General features: G+C 45.3%; 1 protein-coding gene across 1 annotated transcript; it reads right to left on the reverse strand.

The window, feature by feature from the left end:
- Nucleotides 1-21: 21 nt before the first annotated feature.
- Nucleotides 22-18,447, reverse strand: LOC127578820 (opioid growth factor receptor-like protein 1). The gene is made up of 8 exons (XM_052031295.1): nucleotides 18,026-18,447; nucleotides 9,720-9,776; nucleotides 8,568-8,633; nucleotides 7,269-7,347; nucleotides 5,927-6,005; nucleotides 5,246-5,312; nucleotides 2,859-3,007; nucleotides 22-1,562 (listed from the first exon to the last, which is right to left on the reverse strand). The coding sequence occupies exons 1-8, from the start codon at nucleotides 18,149-18,151 to the stop codon at nucleotides 347-349; spliced, it is 1,839 nt and encodes a 612-aa protein (XP_051887255.1). The 5' UTR covers nucleotides 18,152-18,447; the 3' UTR covers nucleotides 22-346.
- Nucleotides 18,448-18,521: the final 74 nt, after the last annotated feature.

The raw sequence follows: 18,521 nt of genomic DNA on the forward strand, positions 1-18,521 counted from the left end.
AGTTAGAATGTGGTAAAAATATGTTTATTGTTCAACTTCCTCTACAATCAAAGTTATATTAAGAAAATCAGCGACATGTGTTTTTACACACTAAATTCCAAATTCAGTCTCTGGGATTCGAAGGGTGATGGGACAACAAGCTAATTCACTCCCCCAACTCCTAACCCTGTGGAGTCCTGTGGCGTCTGTTTGATGTCACCGTTTTTGATGCACAGGGACTTTCTGCTCCTTAGCAAAATGGTATCCTAAACTTCACAGCGTGACAAAGCCAAAAACCATCTGCCTTTCTCCCAGCATATTTAAAATCTAATTCCTCCATTGCTAATTATCTTTGCCTCCAGGTCATTTAATTATCATTTTCTTTCATTTCAATATCTTTTTCTCCCTGGCATTCATCAGTAGGTCTTGCCTCCTGAATTTCCATCTCTTCCCCAGAATCGCTGTCATTTTTAGCAGAACTCGGAGTCCCACTTTCAGGGACAGATTGTTTGTCTACTTCATCCCCTGCTGATTCAGAGAACGTATTCTGGTCCATTGTTCCTGTATTCCTTTTTGTGTCTTCTTCTGTGGGTCTTTCCTCTCCTGTGATGTTTGGTCCTGGTCCTGGCTCGGCTCTCTCATCCATTGCCCCTGTTGCTATATTCCCAGTTTTGCTTCCTTCTGTTGCACACTTGTCATCTTCAGCGACTGCTGGTTCTGCTTCAGCTATTCCATCCGTCAGTCCTGTCGTGTCTTTCCTGACGTGGCCTTGTGTTGTAGTTTTATTCTCTTCCACGGTCATCAGGTTGGGTTCTCCTGAAGATGTCACCTTGTCTTCGGATTTCATTCCTTGTTGACAGCCAGTTTCACTAACCGTGACTTGGGTCACTGACAATGACAAATTATCTTCACTTTTCTGTCTGAGGCTGGTTTCAGAGTCCTTTAGTGGTGCGATGGGTTCGCTGCCTTTGGCGATATCCTCTTCCTGATCTTCAGTTTGTCTCTCAATATTTTCAGGAACTGGAGGTTTCCCATCACAACTAACCTTTTCTTCAGCATTGCAGTGTTCCTGACTTGAGGCTGTGTCAAGAGTTCCAGGCGTTACAAGATTTTCAGATCTTTGTTCAGTGTCCTTTATAAAGGCTGCACTCTCCTTGCTTGAATCTGGACAACTTGGTCTCTTTTTCAGAGTCTGCTCTTTGTCTGCCTCTGATGGCACATCAGTGGCTTTAGTTAACATGTCTTCATCCGAACATTCCTCGCCCTGTTGTTCAACCATTTCCTTCTTCAGTTCTTCACAGATGTGGCTGAACCGGTGTTCCGTTCCTTTGGGAGGTCCCCAGACAAATTCGGAAAGAGGCTGATAATACTGCTGAGCAAAAAGTATCAATTTTCTCCTCTCAGATTTATTTCTAATGGTGTAAAGAAAGTAGTCCAGTACACTGTCCTTGACCTGAGGTAACTGCTTATTGATCAGGGTTTCTACAAGAAAGAACCTGACCAGTGGGGTCTGATAGTGCTCGAAGCCCAACTCTCCAAGACACTTCAGTATCCGTGTGATGCGTAGATTATTGTGCGAGTGTCTGAAATTGGAAAGAAAAGGAATCAAAATCAAGACCAGATTCAGCACCACGAACTTTGTAACAGCAGTCCTGGAACACAGACGTTTCCAAACATCCGGTTTAGAGCTCCTGCAAAGTGAAGGTGCAATTCCTTCAAAACAAAAGCCTTTATCCCTGAATTCACAGCTTTCACTTGCTAAACCACTCCACTCATTTTCAGTACACTCACTCCGGCAGTGAGACACAACCGGATATAAGCTCATGAAGGGCATAAATCAGGTGAAGGGTCACAGTCTTTTCCCCAGGGTAGTGGAGATTAAAACTAGAGGACAAATTTAAGGTGAGAGGGGAAAGATTTAAAAGGAACCCGAGGTTAGAAACCTTTTCCACACAGAGGGTGGTGGGTACATGGAACAAGCCGGCAGAGAAAGGGCAGGTATATAGATAGAAAGGGTTTAGAGGGATATGGGCCAAATGCAGGCAAATGGGACCTGTTCAGATAGCCATCTTTGTCGGTGTGCACGAGTTGGGCCAAAGGGCTTGTTTTCATGCTATGTAACCCTATAACTGTATGACAGCCTAAAACCGCTGACAAAGTCTTTTATCACTGGCTCTTGTATCTCCTGTGTGTCTCAGCATCAAACTTTGTCCATTAACCCCTGCGTGAAGCATCTTGGGCATGTCTTGAAGGCACTGTATTAATGCAAGACAGTGTCACTGCTGCCTTGGAGTCTGTCCCACAGAAAGTATGGGTTCAAATCCTGTGTCAAAGGCAAGTCACAACAGTACTGAGGGAATGATGTACAATCGAAGGTACCAGCCTCAAGGACAGCTTCTATCCCACTAAGACTATTGAATGGACCCCTAGTACGATAAGATGGACTCTTGACCTCACAATCTACCTTGTTATAGCCTTGCACCTTATTGTCTGCCTGCACTGCACTTTCTCTGTAACTGTTACACTTTATTCTGCATTCTGTTATTGTTTTCCCTTGTACTACCTCAATGCACTGCTGTTATGAAATGATCTGTATGGATGGCATGCAAAACAAAGTTTTTCACTGTACCTCGGTACGTGTGACAATGATAACCAATGATTCATTTTGGATGAGACATTAAGCTAAATCTGCCCCTTGACTGAATGTTGAAGATCTTATGCCACTAAATCGAAGAACAGGGGGTTTCACCTCCATACATTGGCTGTTGCATTCCCAATGTTGAAAGAGCAATGTCATTTCAAAATTTAAAAAGCAGTTCAATGTAAAATGCCTTGTGACATTCAGTTCCAGAGAAGTAAAAGCCTTTGATTGCACTCACATATTGAGGTTGTGAAACCGCTGTTTCCAGTGATGGGCCCGCTTCACCTCTCCTGTCTGTTCGTTCACCAGCTTAATGCCATAGAAGTCCAGCATCATCTTGTATGCTTCAATTAGCCTCACTTTTGCAACATCCGATTGTCTGAATGACTGTTGATAGTGAAAGATATACTTACTATATTTTTGCACACAATGATTTAAAAATTCCAGGATAGTGGCATTTAATACAACACAGGAAATAACAAATGATGTACATCAAACTGCCGCCTTGCTTTAGTGCTTCACATACTTTTCATTGATCATCTCTAGGCAGTGATCAAGACCTCAGTCAGTTCCTGAATCACTCGTTCTAGAATCAGGCCAAACACGTCCGGTACGATAGCATGGTGGCTACGTTCCAGGACGGGCAACGCAGAGGGTGGACTGATGAGTTCAAAACTCACCACAATTGTCTTCGGTTTTGGTCACCCTGCTATAGGAAAGATGTTATTAACTGGAAAAAGTGCAGAAAAGATTTACAAGGATGTTGTCAGGATTTGAGGGACTGAGTTAGAGGTTGGACAGGCAAGGACTTTATTCCTTAGAGGGTATGAGACTGAGAGGTGATATTATAGAGGTGTATAAAATCATGAGGGGCATAGACAGGGTGAATGCACTCAGTCTTTTGTTGGGGAATCAAGGACTAGAGGGCATAGGTTTAAGATGAGAGGGGAAAGATTTAATAGGAACTTGAGGGGCAACTTTTTTATGCAAAGGATGGTATCTATGTGGAATGAGCTGCCAGAGGAAGTAGTTGAGGCAGGTACAATAACAACCTTTAGAAGACAGTTGGACAGGTACATGGGTTGGACAGGTTTAGAAGGTTAGGGGCCAAACGCTGGCAAATGGGACTAGCTTGGATGGGCACCTTGGTCGACACGGGCCAGTTGGGCCGAAGGGCCTGTTTCCGTGCTGTATAACTCTATAATTGTTAAATTCAGTTAAATACATAATTCTGGGGGGAAATGTGGTAACGACGAAACAAAAACAGAAACTGATGCAAGGAAGTATGCAGCAGGACGAGCACCAGCTGTGGGAAGAGAAACAGTCGATGTTTCAGATTCCCAGCAGTTTTCCTGATTTTCCTGCGGTAATGATGTGTTGGCAGATTGCTGTTAGAAAGCCCACTCATGCCAATTCAGCAAAAGTGGAGCGAGACATTGAAAAGTACACGAAAATCAGAACAGGACAGTAGCCCAGCAGGATACACAAAAGCACAATATGACAGCCTCTACGGTATGTAAAAAATGAAAAAAAATACACACTCAAGTTACAGACCTGGACGGGAGAAATTATACTGCAGAGTAAGGGAAGGTCAGAGGAATGAAACTGAATGTTTTGTGTCTGTCTTCAAAGGAGAAAAGTCTCAAAGAGTGCAGGTAAAAGGTCAACAATGAACCTGCTGAACAGGCTCTATTTCTTATGTTCTTTGGGTAGGAAATCAATTGTCTGTAATTCATGTGGCACACAGCAATGTAGCTGGCTAGTAACGTTGTCATTCAGCTACTCTGGAGTACAGATCTGGATGGGGTGACTCCTTAAATTTCAATTAAGAACATTTTTATAAATTTGACTTAAAGTTTCTGGAGAGTACACTAGCAAAGGATTCCATTGCTTCAGTTTCTGCTTGTTAAGAAACCTGTAATCTTTTCAGCTTTGTACGTGCTGAATAGTAATCACAGACTAAATAAAACATTGACTGTGAACACGGTGGAGTGGGGAAAATGGATGAGGTGAACTTAGGGTTGCAAGTTTTTATCTTCTTGTACTGCCTGAAAAGATTGAATAGTTGCTTTCAAAGGGAAATTCGATAAAAACCTGAAGCGGTAAATCTTTCTCGGGTTATGAGAAGAGGAGGTAGAAGTGGAACTAATTGGATTGCTTTTTTAAAGAGCCAACCCAGGCACAAAATGCTGAATAACTTCTATCTGCATTGTGAGATTCCATGTTCTATTTGTTGTCTTAAAGAACAATACTTAGCAACTGTGGCACTGCGGCTCAGCTGGTAGATCTGCTGTGCCAGTGACCCAGGTTCAATCCAGACCTTGGGTGCTGCATGTGTGGAGTTTGGGTGCCCTGGTTTGTCCCCACATCCCGAAGACGTGTGGGATGGGAGGTTAGCTGTCCACTGTAAAATGCCCCTGGAGTGTAGGTGAGTGGTAGGGAAGTTGATGAGAATGTGGTGAAAATTTAAAAAATGGAATTAATGTGGGATTACTGTAAATGGCTGATCGATGGTTGGTGTGGACTCAGTGGGCTGAAGGGCCTGTTCTGTGCTGTCTCCCTCGTTGACTCTATAATAGAGGGCAATGTGGAGAGCACTGAGTAACTCTTCATCACCATACAGACCTTGATTTCTTGAACTGTCAGTTCTTTGGCCCACCAGTTCATTCCAGGTTCTCGCAACGGAAACAGCCTGAAAACACAACCCAAATGATTAGAAATTGGGATGAAATCAGACATGCCGGCCAGAAGTGATGACTGCAGTTATTTACATATATGGAGAATTTAGTAGCATGCTTGTTACATCAGCAGTGTCAGTATGCAAGGCAGGTTTGATGGCCCACTGTACAACAAAATGACACTGGGAAGGAGCTGCAGAGTTGGAAAATACTGGACTTTAGTTATGACATTGATTCCAGGACATCTAAAGGAATCACAGAACCTTGCAGTACTGATGGAAGATTCCGTGATTCCACAACCGATTGTGCCAATCCTGACACCTTGAAAGGCCTATCCAACTTAGTCCCAAACGCCACACACTCCCCTGTAGCAGAGCACTTCACTCATTTTTGTGCCCCTGTCCAATTGCTAATCTGATTCTCTCATTCTCGAAAGTGGTGTGTTCCAAAATTCAACAAACCTTTAGGGCTAATAAAAAATCTCTTTTCCCTTCATTCTTTTCTCAGTTGTTTAAGACTTGTGATTTGTAGAGACTTCCCACAGACCATATTTCAAGAAAGGAGAGAGACAGAAAGCAGTTAGTCTCACATCTGTAATTGGGAAAATTTGCCCTCTTCAAATACGTACCACTGGATGTATGAATGGTTCCTCTCCAAATGTTCGTACTTCCCCTTCCACTTCGTTAACATCTCCAATATTTTACAACCTAGTAAACAAAGAATTTATTACTCAATCCTCCGTTGGTATTTGAGAGTTTAAACAAAAGCGAAGGAGCAATAGACATATGAAGCAATAGCTTGTTGGACACGGTTACAGACCGAATCAAACTCTGTTATACTGGGTGTGATTGGGCAATACAGTCTCTTCTAGATCTTATCCCCCTGGTTGCAAAGAAAAATGAAACGCTGACAAACGTGTTGAAAATCTGCCAACTATGAATTCCTCAATGGAATTAGTTTGGTGACTTGCACTGCAATGACAGAATTCCACAGGAGATTAACAGTCATTCCCAGTCAAAGTTTTGGGTTCCAAGGTCTATTCCACGGACCTGCTGACACAACAGTGCGGTACTGAGGGAGTGCTGCACTGTTGGTAGCACCGAAATTTAGCTGGGATGTAAATCCGAAGCTCTTCTGACCTATTGAGTGGATGCAAAAGATCCCACAAAAGAACAGGGAACTCTTGCCCAGAGTACTGGGGTTGAATACTTATTCCTTAATCAATATCCACAATTATCACATTGCTGTTTGCAAGAGCTTGCCAAGTTCAAATCGGCAATTGTATAGTCACTTAGATGGCTGTAAAAAACAGTTGGGACATTCAGATAAATGCCAGTTCCTTCTTTCTATTCTATGGGAGTGAGTAGAGATTAGGTAGACGTTTATCTGAAGGCACCATTAGAGCAGAGAGGAAGCTTCACGCTGATCTTCCACGGTGCTGCTTCTGATCAATCCTTCTGGCCCAAGTGTACCTGACATCATCAAGTTGTTGATCACCTGCAGTCCAGGGAACCTCCACCACTCTCTTCTCCTCAGTTCATCGCTCTATTTAAACCCTCCTTGAGATCAAATACATGACATGCTTTGCAACAGGTTAACCCACTGGGAATGGATGCTTAACTTGGCTTCCCATGCAAACTTAAATCAAGTGGTAGAAACCTGAAAGGTTACACTCCTGAGCCATCCTGAGCACTGAGGTGATTAAGGTGTTCCATAAGAGCGTACACGGCGATCCTGGCCAGTTATTTTGTGGGGATAGCACTGGGTACATTGTCCATTCCTTCATTATCACTGGATCAGAGCTCCAGAACTCCTTACCCACAGACCTTGGGAACACTTTTGCCATGGGACCACGCCATTCCAGATAGCAGCTCACTACCGCAAGCTCGGATGGATAGTCAATACTGGCCTTGCTAGTGACACCCACCATCCCAATGGATAGAAGGATTAAACAGCAGGCAAGGACTTACCATTGGGCTGAGAGCATGTCTTGTTCATGTAGAACATAAAGTTGACGTTGCTGTTGTGCTCTGCATTATCCTTCAGATCCTGTTGGGAACAAAAGAAGGATCAGTGTTGGAAAAGCACTGGTATCTACAGATTCCAGCATCTGCTGTCTCTTGTGTCTCGGGAATTCAGGAGAAATTTCTTTAGCCAGACAGGAGCGAGTACAGAAGGAGTGGGTGAAGTGAGAAGCGTAGATGCGTTTCAGGGAAAGTTAGAAAAGTACATGAGAGAGAAAGGAACACAAGGATGTACAGAAAGGTAGAAGAGGGGTGCGAGGGAGTTGCTGTTGTGCTAAGCAACCCCATCCTGTTACTCTCTCTAAAAAAAACACTCAGAACTTATGCAAAGCTATGTAGCTTTTAACCTAGTTTCCTTTATTATAAGCACACTCACCCTGGACATAACACCTGAACCATTAAAGCAGGAAAGTAGAATTGTCACTCCTGACTATGTAACACTCAGTATCGCATTAAGTTGTCAATCAGAATATCTGCTGCACATCCGAGAGCAAAGCATGTACCCACAACTCTCTAACTCAGAGGCCAGGAGGGGAAATCTGGATATTTTATTGACTTATTTAGAGCTCGGTAAAAGTCAGACCACCAAATGTACCCAGGGAAATACTAATGGGAAGTCACTACATGTCACAGAAGGAAATTTAGAAAGATTAAGATAAGATGTTGTTATTAATCACATGTACATCGAAACACACAGTGAAATGCATCTTTTGCGTAGAGTGTTCTGGGGCAGCTCGCAAGTGTCACCATGTTTTGGGCGCCAACATAGCATGCCCACAACTTCCCAACCCGTACGTCTTTGGAATGTGGGAGGAAACCCGAGCACCCGGAGGAAACCCACGCAGACAATGGGGAGAACGTACAAACTCCTTACAGACAGCGGCCAGAATTGAATCCGGGTCACTGGTGCTGTAATAATGTTACACTAACCGCTACACTACTGTGCCTGCCCCTGATTAGTCAGGACAATAAGCGCTTTGTTGATGGTAAAACACTTTAGGGGGACCCAAGATTGAGAAAGATGCTAGAAAATTTCAAGATTTTCTTTAAAACCTTTCAACTAAGCTTTGGCAAGGCGCATCTGAAGAGGGGCATCACTAACAGAGCTGCACTCTCTCAGTACTGCCTCAGAGGTTCACCCTTGCCAACCAGTTCAAATTTGAACAGGTAACCTCTCACCTCACGTTACATGAGACCCATTCAATTGATTATAAAGTTCCCGGGCAGTGCCCCTCTCACACTCACAGGGTAATGGTGCCGATATCTCTGGAGGTCCATCGCTGCTCTCTTACTTCGCCGACGTGGCTTGTCCTTAAAAGACAAAACACTTGATATTTAATATAACCTAGAACACAGAACAGTACAGCACAGGAACAGGCCCTTCAGCCCACTATGGTGTGCCGAACTAATTCAACTAGTAATTAAATGCCTAACTAAAGTAATCCCTTCTGCCTACACAATGTTCACATCCTTCCATTCTCTGCACATTTGTGTGTCTAAGAGCCTCTTATTTGCCTCCGCTACCACCCCAGGTGGTGCGTTCCAGGCACCCATCAAAGTTTAACCACAAGCCTAGGCTTGGGACCAATTTCCTCATCCTCCAGTCCCTGGTCCATTATCCCCCGACCCCCTCTGATCTCTCCCCTGCAGTCCCTCTGTTCTGATCCCTTGCCTGTTCTGTTCCACACAGTCCGCTCCCTCCCTACGCCGACACCCCCACTGATTCCCCACCCACTCCTTCCACCCCCTCCCCCCTAATCTTGTCTAATCTGCCCACTGGTCTACACATCTCCCCCCACCCCCAACATCTGCTTCCCTCCAGCCCCCTGCCTTCTCGCCACTCAACCCACCACTCCCACAGCCTCTCCCTCCCCCCAACAGCGTGCCCCTCCTTTCCCAAACCCCCCTCACCCCCACCCTCCGCCCACCACTCCCCACTCACTTCCCGCTATTTCCCATCTCCTGTGCCTCTCTGATCCCACCCCCTGATTTCTCCCAAACTCTTGCCCCCTGATATTACTCCGCCTGGTCATTCTTCCCCCCCCCCCCATGACTCTCCCCACTCTGCTCCTCTGATACTTTGCCACCGACTCTCCCTGTGCTCTCCCGCTCATCTCTCTGCACCCTCACCCACCTTCATCCCTCCAACCTCCCCCCACCTGCCCCACACACCAGTTCCCCACCTGATCTCTTCCCCTGTTCACTTGTCCTGCCCGCTCCCGTTTGCTCTTCCCTCCTCTCCTTGCCTGTGCTCCAGGCTGGCCACATGGCTAGCAGCAAGGGAGGACACGTGAATCGTGCCTCGGGATCTGGTTGAGCACATGCACAGCTTCAACCAGATCTTATGTTGTCGGGATACACCAGATAAATGCACAGCATTTGTGTTGTGGTACCTACATAATCCCGATTTTTCTTCCACATACTTGATTCTGACCTGGGCTTCTGTCGGTCCTCCTGCAGAGTAAAGCAGATGCCCTTTAATCTGACGTTATCCAATAATAATATATTTTAAAAAACTGCTCACCAGCCTCAGCTTGGCTATCACACCAAAAAGGTTAATACAGTTCTTGTGTCCACTGACTTAAAGACCTGGTACTATTCAGTCCAAACTCTCTTGCAGAATTCCCTTTTCACTATGGTGTGTGACATTAATTTTATATTCTTCAACGAGGTCACCTCTCATTCTTCCAAATTCTAGACAACATAGGTAATTGCCTCCCTCTTTGCATCCTCTCCAAGGCAAGTACATCTGGTTACAAAGCGTACAGCACTCTGTATGCCTTCTCCCCGGACCTCGATGTATTGGTGAAAGTCTTTCCCACTCTAATACTCCAATAACATTGCAATAAAAACATCCATTGCATCTTGCTTCCCATTTGCTTTCTGTTTCTACAGAAGCAAGAGCAGGAATAGACCACATGGCTTCCTCAAGTTACCTCCGCCATTCAATAAAATCATGACTGATCTGATCTTGGCCTCAACTCCACTTTCCTGACTCCTTGTCATTGTTCCAATATCTGTAAATCTCAAATACTTAATACTCAGTATCTACAGCCCTCCCAAGGTAAAAATTTCCAGAAATACCCTTCTAGGTGAGTCTTCAGTGGGATATAGACAGGCTAAGTGAGTGGGCAAAGACAAGGCAATATAATGTGAAAATAATGCGGTTTTCCACTTTGGTTGAAAAAATAGGAAGTAGAGCATTTCTTAATGGTGAGAGATTGAAAGGCGTCCCTTTGTACGAATTACTGTACATTAATGTGCAGCTTCAGCAAGCAAATAGATGGGTAAATGATATGTTGGCCTCTGTTACAAGAGGATTTAAGTACAAGAATAGAGATGTCTTGCTCCAATATTCCTCGACATGGTCTAACCATTGATATGGATTGTAAATAGCTGAGAATGAATCACGTGTCTCCTTTCTTGTGGTTGGTATTGCAAGTGTACCTGATGTAACTGTCTTCCTCTGGGTTTGATATTGACAACAAATCTTGTCATGGCAATCCCCCAGAGTTCTCAGTCTTGGCTAAGTGGGGAATACTCTTACGACAGTCTGAAGGCTCAAGTCCTGCTCCACGGAACACAAGACATAATCCAGGCCAGCACTCAGAGCAGAAGTGATGCATTGCTGGAAGGACTCTATCAGAGTAAGAGTTAGAGCGAGGCTCCATCTGCTCTGTTGGAGCAAATAAAAGAGCAGGTATGTTATGTCCAGTGTCCTGCCTAATATTTATTCCAGAATCAATATCCCTAAAAACAGTAAATAATACTGCAGACACTGGAAACCTAAAACAAAAACAGAAAATGCTGGAAATACTCCGCAGGTCTGGCCGCATACGTGGAAAGAGAAACAGAGTTAAGGTTTTGGGTCAAAGACCTTTCCATTCCTGGAAGAGAAGTGGCAGTGAATTCAACAAGTAAGCAAAAAGAAAAAAAACTGCAGATAGTGGAAATCTAAACAAAAGCAGAAAATGCTGGAACCACTCAGCAGGTCTGGCCACTTCTGAGGGATGAGAAACAGTTAAAGGTTCAGGTTGAAGGATCTTCAACCCGAAATGCTAACTCCCTCATTACAGATTATTTGGTCATTATCTCATTGCTGTTTGTGGGAGCTTGCTGTGCACACACCAGCTGCTGTGTTTCCATATTACAGCAGTGATTACTCTTCAAAAGCCATCCCTTTGAGTGTAAAGCACAGGTCATGGACGGTGCTATAGAAATGCAAATCTTTCTGAAACCAGTGACCACTCTCAAAAGCCACAGGTTCAGCAAGCAGAAAGCACCGTGTGCTTTAAATGGTTCCAATCCAATTCTGCAGCTTCAGTTCTTAAAAAAAAAGTGAAAAGAAGAGAAAGAGAACTCACCTGGGACCGATTTGGAAAAAATGGAGAGGATTAGGGCCCACAACCACTGCAGAAAATAAATCTGAGGGATGGCAAACGGAGAAACAATAAAGGGGAGTATGTTCAAGAAAATAACAAGTTTGGTGTCATAAACGTATGTCCATAATCACACAGGCAAAAGCAGTGTAAGCAGTCCCATTACAACTTCCATGGAGGGAAAATGTCTCAAGGAAATTTGCAGGAGCATTATCAAATAACAATCGATGGCCAGTCACACAAGGTGATATTAGGGCAGAAGGACCAAGGATTCAGCAAAGAGGCAGGAGCAGTTTACAGAGAGAGGTGGGTGGTAAGTGTTAGTGAAGGAATTCCAGAGGAATGCCTTGCTTCTGAGGACACAGCTGCCAATGGTAGAGTGGTTAAAAACTGGAATGATCAAGGAGCCAAACAATTGGAAGATTACAGACATCTCAGAGGATTGCAGAACTGGAGGCAATTACAGAAATGAGGGGTGAGATCATGGAGGGTCTTGGATAAAAACAATGAGATCTTTTCTTTTGTTAGCAAGTCCAGGCAGCGTTTAACCAGAGGGCAGTCACCTCAGACAGGACTGAAGTACAAGTGCAAGTGTCAAAGAGAAGCAATGACCTTCGCTAAGAGGTTCCCTTACAACATTTCATGCTGTTGGCCAAACTGACGGAAGGAACTGGAGCTATGTATATACATACATTTTTAAAATCTTTGTGGTTGAAGAGAACTTAAATAAATATCTCAAAATATCAAATACAACACAGCTGGTGGTGTTCTCATATTTCCTTACAACACAAAAAGAGACCATTTGGCCCATCAAGTATATGCTAGCTCTTGCAGCAATCCCATCAGCCTACATTTCCCATAACCTCTTGTTCCACACGGGCTCATTAACACTCCCCTGATTCCCCTACCACTAACCCCAAATCAAGGGTCATTTACAGCAGCCAATTAACCTAATGACCAGCTTATCCTTGGCAATGTGGGTGGAAACTGAAGCAACTGGGGGAAGAACTTGCAAACTCCACATAGACATCACTGTTGATCAGAATCAAATCAGGATCACTGGAACTGAGATAAGATATAAAATCAGGGAGGTTATTGGTATTGGTTTATTATTGTCACTTGTACCGAGGTACAGAAAAAACTTGTCTTGCATACCGATCGTACAGATCAATTCATTACACAGTGCAGTTACATTGAGTTAGTACAGAGTCCATTGATGTAGTACAGGGTAAACACAATAACAGAGTACAGAGTAAAGTGTCACAGCTACAGGGAGGTGCATTACAGGTAGGCAATAAGGTGCAAGGTCACAACAAGGTAGATTGTGAGGTCAAGAGTCCATCTCGTCGAATAAGGGAACCGTTCAATATTCTTATCACAGTTATGGTACAACTATATAAAACATTACTTAGGCCACAGCTGGAGTACTGTGTGCAGTTCTGGTCACCTTTTGGAAAGGATGCAGAAGAAAGTCAGAAGGATGTTGCTTGGTATGGAGCATTTCATCTACGAAGAGAGACAGGACATGATTTGGAGCAGAGATGACTGAGTGGGGATTTGATTGAGGTACATAAAATGATAAGGGGGTAGATTGTGAGAAACTTTTTCCCTTAGCAGAGGTGTCTGAAACTTGGGGGCTTGGGTTTAAAGCAAAGGGTAGAAGAGAGATTTTATAATGAGAGAGTGGTTCAAATCTGGAAGGTACAGTTTGGCGAGATAGTGGAGGCAGCTGCTCTCACATTTAAGAAGTATTTAGATGAGCACTTGAAGCACCATGTCATTGAACACCATGGCCGAGTGCTGCAAAATGGGTTTATTGTAGATAGGCACTTGATGGTGGCATGGACACAGTGGGCCGAAGAGCTGTTTCCCTGCTGAGTTGCACTACCTGCTGCAACCGTTGTGGGGTGTTGGGGGAGAGGTGGTTGGCTCCTGGTAATTTCCTCAATAATTTTACTTCTCTTGTGTCAACTCTGGCTGCAGAGAGAAGACTGGTGGGTGGAACCACATCCATACCGAAATTTAAAACAAATCTGTTGCCAGAGAGAACTCACGATGAACAATTCACAATAATAGAAGAACAACACTTTATATTCCACCTTGGTAGTCTCCAACCTAAGGGCATCAATATCGAGTTGTCTAACTTCTGGTAACCCCTTCCCCTGTCCCCCCCCCCCTCTTTGGTTTTCCCTTATCCCTCTGGTCCCTTTACCCCTTGTCTTTCCCTTCCCCCACCCTCACGACAGCCCTTCACCCACACCTTCCTCCCTCTGGTTCCCCACCTCCTTCCCTTTGTTCTATGGTCCACTGTCCTCTGCTATCAATTCCATTTTGTTCAGCCCTTTGCCTCTTCCGACCTTTACCTCCCAGATTCCCCACCCTCCCCCCCTCATCTGGACTTACCTATCACCTGCCACTTGTGCTCCACCCCTCCCCCCAGCCTTTTATACTGGTCATCTCCCCTCTTTCTTTCCAGTCCTGATGAAGCATCTTGGCCTGAAACATCGACTGTCCATTTCCCTCCATAGATGCTGCCTGACCTCCAGCATTTTGTGGGTGTTACTCCAGATTTCCAACATCTGCAGTCTCTCTTGTGTCTCCAATTCACAATAATATTCCATTTGGAATGAAGTCTTTTATACATCTAAAAATCAGGCTGAATGATTTCTCTTTCCTGGTACAGAGTAAATTCTGATGTAGACAGTACTCTGTTGCGATGCAGCACAGTCTAACCCCATCCAGTGCAGCGATAATCCTGGTTTACCACACTTTCGGGATACTTTATGTTGGACAGCATGGACACATTTTAAAAACTCAGCTACCATTACCTGACAGACAGCTGTTCTGTCAATGTCAAGTTATACATAAATTTTCTGCAGGAACCCTTGTTGAAAGTTTTCAGATCTGGAATTTCACCCAGGGAGCAAAGCAGAATTTACACATGAAAATGGCCAAGGTAACAATCAAACTTCTTATGAAGCTCACAAAAGTAAAACAAGCAGGTAACAGCAAAGTCAGTTGGAGCCTGGGCTAAACACCAAACTCATACCTCGATTCAATTAAAGTTCCAGCTCATTTTAACCATATTTAACTAACACTGAACACAGTGCAATTAAGAACCTGAAATCAGGGAAGCTTTTATAGATTCTTCATGTGCATGGAGTCATAGAGTAATACAGCATACAAAAATGCCTTTTGGTCATCCATGTTGACCATGGTGCCCACCAAGCTAGTCCCATTTACCTGTGTTTGGCCCATATCCCTCTAAACCTTTCCTGTCCACATCCTTATACAAATGTCTTTTAAATGTTGTTATTGTACCTGCCTCAACCTCTTCCTCTGGCAGCTCATTCAAAGGCTCTTGCAAATTTCTGCAGATGTACGGTGGAGAGCATTCTGACTGGTTGCATCACCGCCTGGTATGGAGGCTCCAATGTGCAGGATCGCAAGAGGCTGCAGAGGGTTGTAGACTCAGCCAGCTCCATCATGGGCACAAACCTCCCTGCCATCGAGGACATCTTCAAGAGGCAGTGCCTCAAGAAGGCGGCATCCATCACTAAGGACCCTCACCACCCGGGACATGCCCTCTTCTCGTTACTACCATCGGGGAGGAAGTACAGGAGCCTGAAGACCCACACTGAATGATTTAGGAACAGCTTCTTCCCCTCCACCATCAAATTTCTGAATGGTCCATGAACACTACCTCGTTATTCCTCTTTTGCACTACTTATTTATTTTGTAATTTATAGTAATTTTTATGCCTTGCACTGTACTGTTGCCACAAACAACACACTTCACGACATACAAGTCAGTGATAATAGACCTGAGTCTGATTCATTCCATGTATGCATCACCCTCTGTGTGAAGAAGTTGCCCCTAAGGTTCTTTTTATATTTTCCCCTCTCACCTTAAACCTATGCCATAACCTTATGACATTACTGATTTCATAAATGTATATTCAAAGAAACAAAGAACAGAGGTTTCAACAAGAGATTCAAAACTGAGTTCAACAAAAAGCAGTAAAATTACTCTATTCCTCAACAGAATCTGATGGCAATTTAAACATACCAAGAAAGTGTAGACTCAGGGAACTCATGTGTCAGTGTTTGGTAATGACAACAAGAAGTGATTTGGATGTAAATGCTTACACCTGCAGTCCATTCATCTCAGAAAAATCCTTTAGCTTTTGTGAACCTGATGTCACAAGGATATGCTGACAGGAAGTTCTAGGCATTTGAATTTGAAGCCAGCAAACAAAGTTGTTTTTTCCCCACTTTAGTTCATTGCTTCCTCTAGATTGTTGTGCTTGGGGAGGAGAGGATTGTGTACCACGGCTTGAGCTCAGCTCCCTCACTTTCTCCCTGTGAGGCCTGAGCACCAAGCTCCTGGCAGACATTAGTGCAGTAACCGAGCAAGTGCCACATGATCGCACTTTCAGATGAGGAGCTAAACTTAGACCACTTCTGCCCTCAGTTATGGAGCATGGCAACAGGCCCTTCAGCCCACCAAGCCTGTGCTGAGCATCGATCACCCTTTAACACTATTAACATTTTATTCTCCCCACAGTTTTATGCCCATTTCATACCCCATCACAGGCACAACCCTCCCCAGAACTGAGGACATCTTCAAGAGGCGGTGCCTCAAGAAGGCAGCATCCATCATGAAGGACCCTCACCATCCAGGACATGGCCTCTTCTTGTTACTGCCATCGGGAGAAGGCCCACACTCAACGATTCAGGAACAGCTTCTTCCCCTCCGCCATCGGATTTCTGAACGGTCCATGAACACTGCCTCGTTATTCCTTTTTTTTGCACTATTTATTTATTTTGTGATTTATTAGTAATTTTATGTCTTACACTGTACGGCTGTCACAAAACAACACATTTCACGACATATAAGTCAGTGATAATAAATCTGATTCTGACATTCCTGTCAAACCTCCCCAGTTTCTACCACTTGCCTGTACACTAAAGGCCAATTTACAGCCAGCGACCCAGGTTCAATTCCCGCCACTGTCTGTAAGGATTTTGTATGGTCTCCCTGTGTGTCTGTGTGGGTTTCCTCCGGGTGCTCCAGTTTCCTCCCACGTTCCAAAGACGTACGGGTTAGGAGTTGTGGACATGCTGTGTTGGTGCTGGAAGAGTGGCGACACTTGTGGGCTGCCCCCAGCACACTCTACGCAAAAGATGCATTTCACTGTGTGTTTCGATGTACATGTGATTAATAAATAAATATCTAAAATATCTAGCTAATTAACCTTCTGGATGTGGCAGGAAACTCATGCAGTCACAGGGATAATGGTCAAACTCCACCCTCACACAGCACTGGGGGTCAGGATTGAACTCAGGTTGCCAGGCTTGTGTGGTAGCAGCTCTACTTGAAGAGGTGCAATCAGATGATTTCAAAGAGTAAAGGGGGGGGGTTTCATTGTTATTCTGGGTAATATTTATCCCTCTTTCAACTGCATGCAGTTCTGGTCACCCCATTACAGGAAGGATGTGGGGGCTTTGGAAAGGGTGCAGAGGAGATTCCTGGAGGGGAGAGTATTAGTTATAAGGAGAGGCTGGCCAAATCTGCATTGTTTTCTCTGGAGCGTCGGAGGATGAGGAGGGACCCCTAGAAGTATATAAAATTATGAGAGGCATGGATAGACAGGCCGGGTAGAAATGTCAAATACTGGAGGGCATAGCTTTAAGGTGAGAGGTGGAAAGTTTAAAGGAGTTGTGTGGGGCAAGTTTTCTTTACACAGAGAGTGGTGGGTGCCTAGGATGCACTGCCAGGGGTGATGGCGGAAGCAGATAGGATAGTGGCGTTTAAGAGGCATTTAGATAGGCGCATACAGGGCAGGGAATGGAGGGTGTTAGGCCATGTGCAGGCGGGAGGGATCAGTTTAATTTGCCATCGTGGTCGGCACATACACTGCGGGCCGAAGGGCCTGTTCCTGTGCTGTTCCGTTCTATGCAATAGGATTGCCGTCCAGGGCCGGACGGCTGTTTCTCGGTCCTGGTACCGAGTTTCCCCACATTGCAACAGTGGCGTCCGTGCCCAAAGTGCTGGTCAGCTGTGCGGGGAACTTGTGAGCGGTGCCCACGCCTTGAGTGGCAGCTGCTGGTCCGCCAACTGAAAGCCAGACTGCAGGCAGATGCACCTCAGCCGAAGCCTGGCGGGGCTCAGAACCCGGCCGCGGGTGCCGGCAGCAGCCCGACACACGGCGCTCTGCCACCCCAGCCCCGGGCGCTGTCAATCAGGCAGCGGGAGGGCGGTTCGGTGCCGCTGCAGCAGCCGGCGACGCATCGCTCTGCATCTCGCCCCCCGGCGTCTTACCGCTTTCTCCAGCGCCGATCCACCCTTCTCCTGGGGCTCCGGACACCTCGCAGGCGATGGCGGCCGCCCCGACTCCTCTTCGCTCTCCACCCAAGTGGAGTCATACTCTTCCTCCTCCTCCAGCATCTCCCACCCGGGCAGAAGAGAGCGCACTGCAATAAAACTTTACCCCCTCCCCACAAAAAAAAAATCCGCAGGGGCGAGGAGATTGGGAATAAAGGCGAACTGTTTAGTCAAGGCAGTGGGAGGGAGGGAGGAGTCTCCGCCTTGAATATCAGGAAATGCAAACAAAGCCGGGTTCTTTCGTCTGGTTCAGTGGTTCCCCTTGCTGAGGGGAGAATTGTACAATTGTCCTCGGCTGCAGATATAACATGCAAGGATTTTTGACAGCAGATACTCAGCGGGTCAGGCAGCGGCGGGGGGGGGGGGGGGGGGGGGGGGAGGGGGGCAGAGACAGATAGTGTTTCAGGTCGATGATCGACACACGTTAGAGGAC

This window comes from Pristis pectinata, chromosome 16, assembly GCF_009764475.1.
Source record: "Pristis pectinata isolate sPriPec2 chromosome 16, sPriPec2.1.pri, whole genome shotgun sequence".
Taxonomy (NCBI): Eukaryota; Metazoa; Chordata; class Chondrichthyes; order Rhinopristiformes; family Pristidae; genus Pristis; species Pristis pectinata.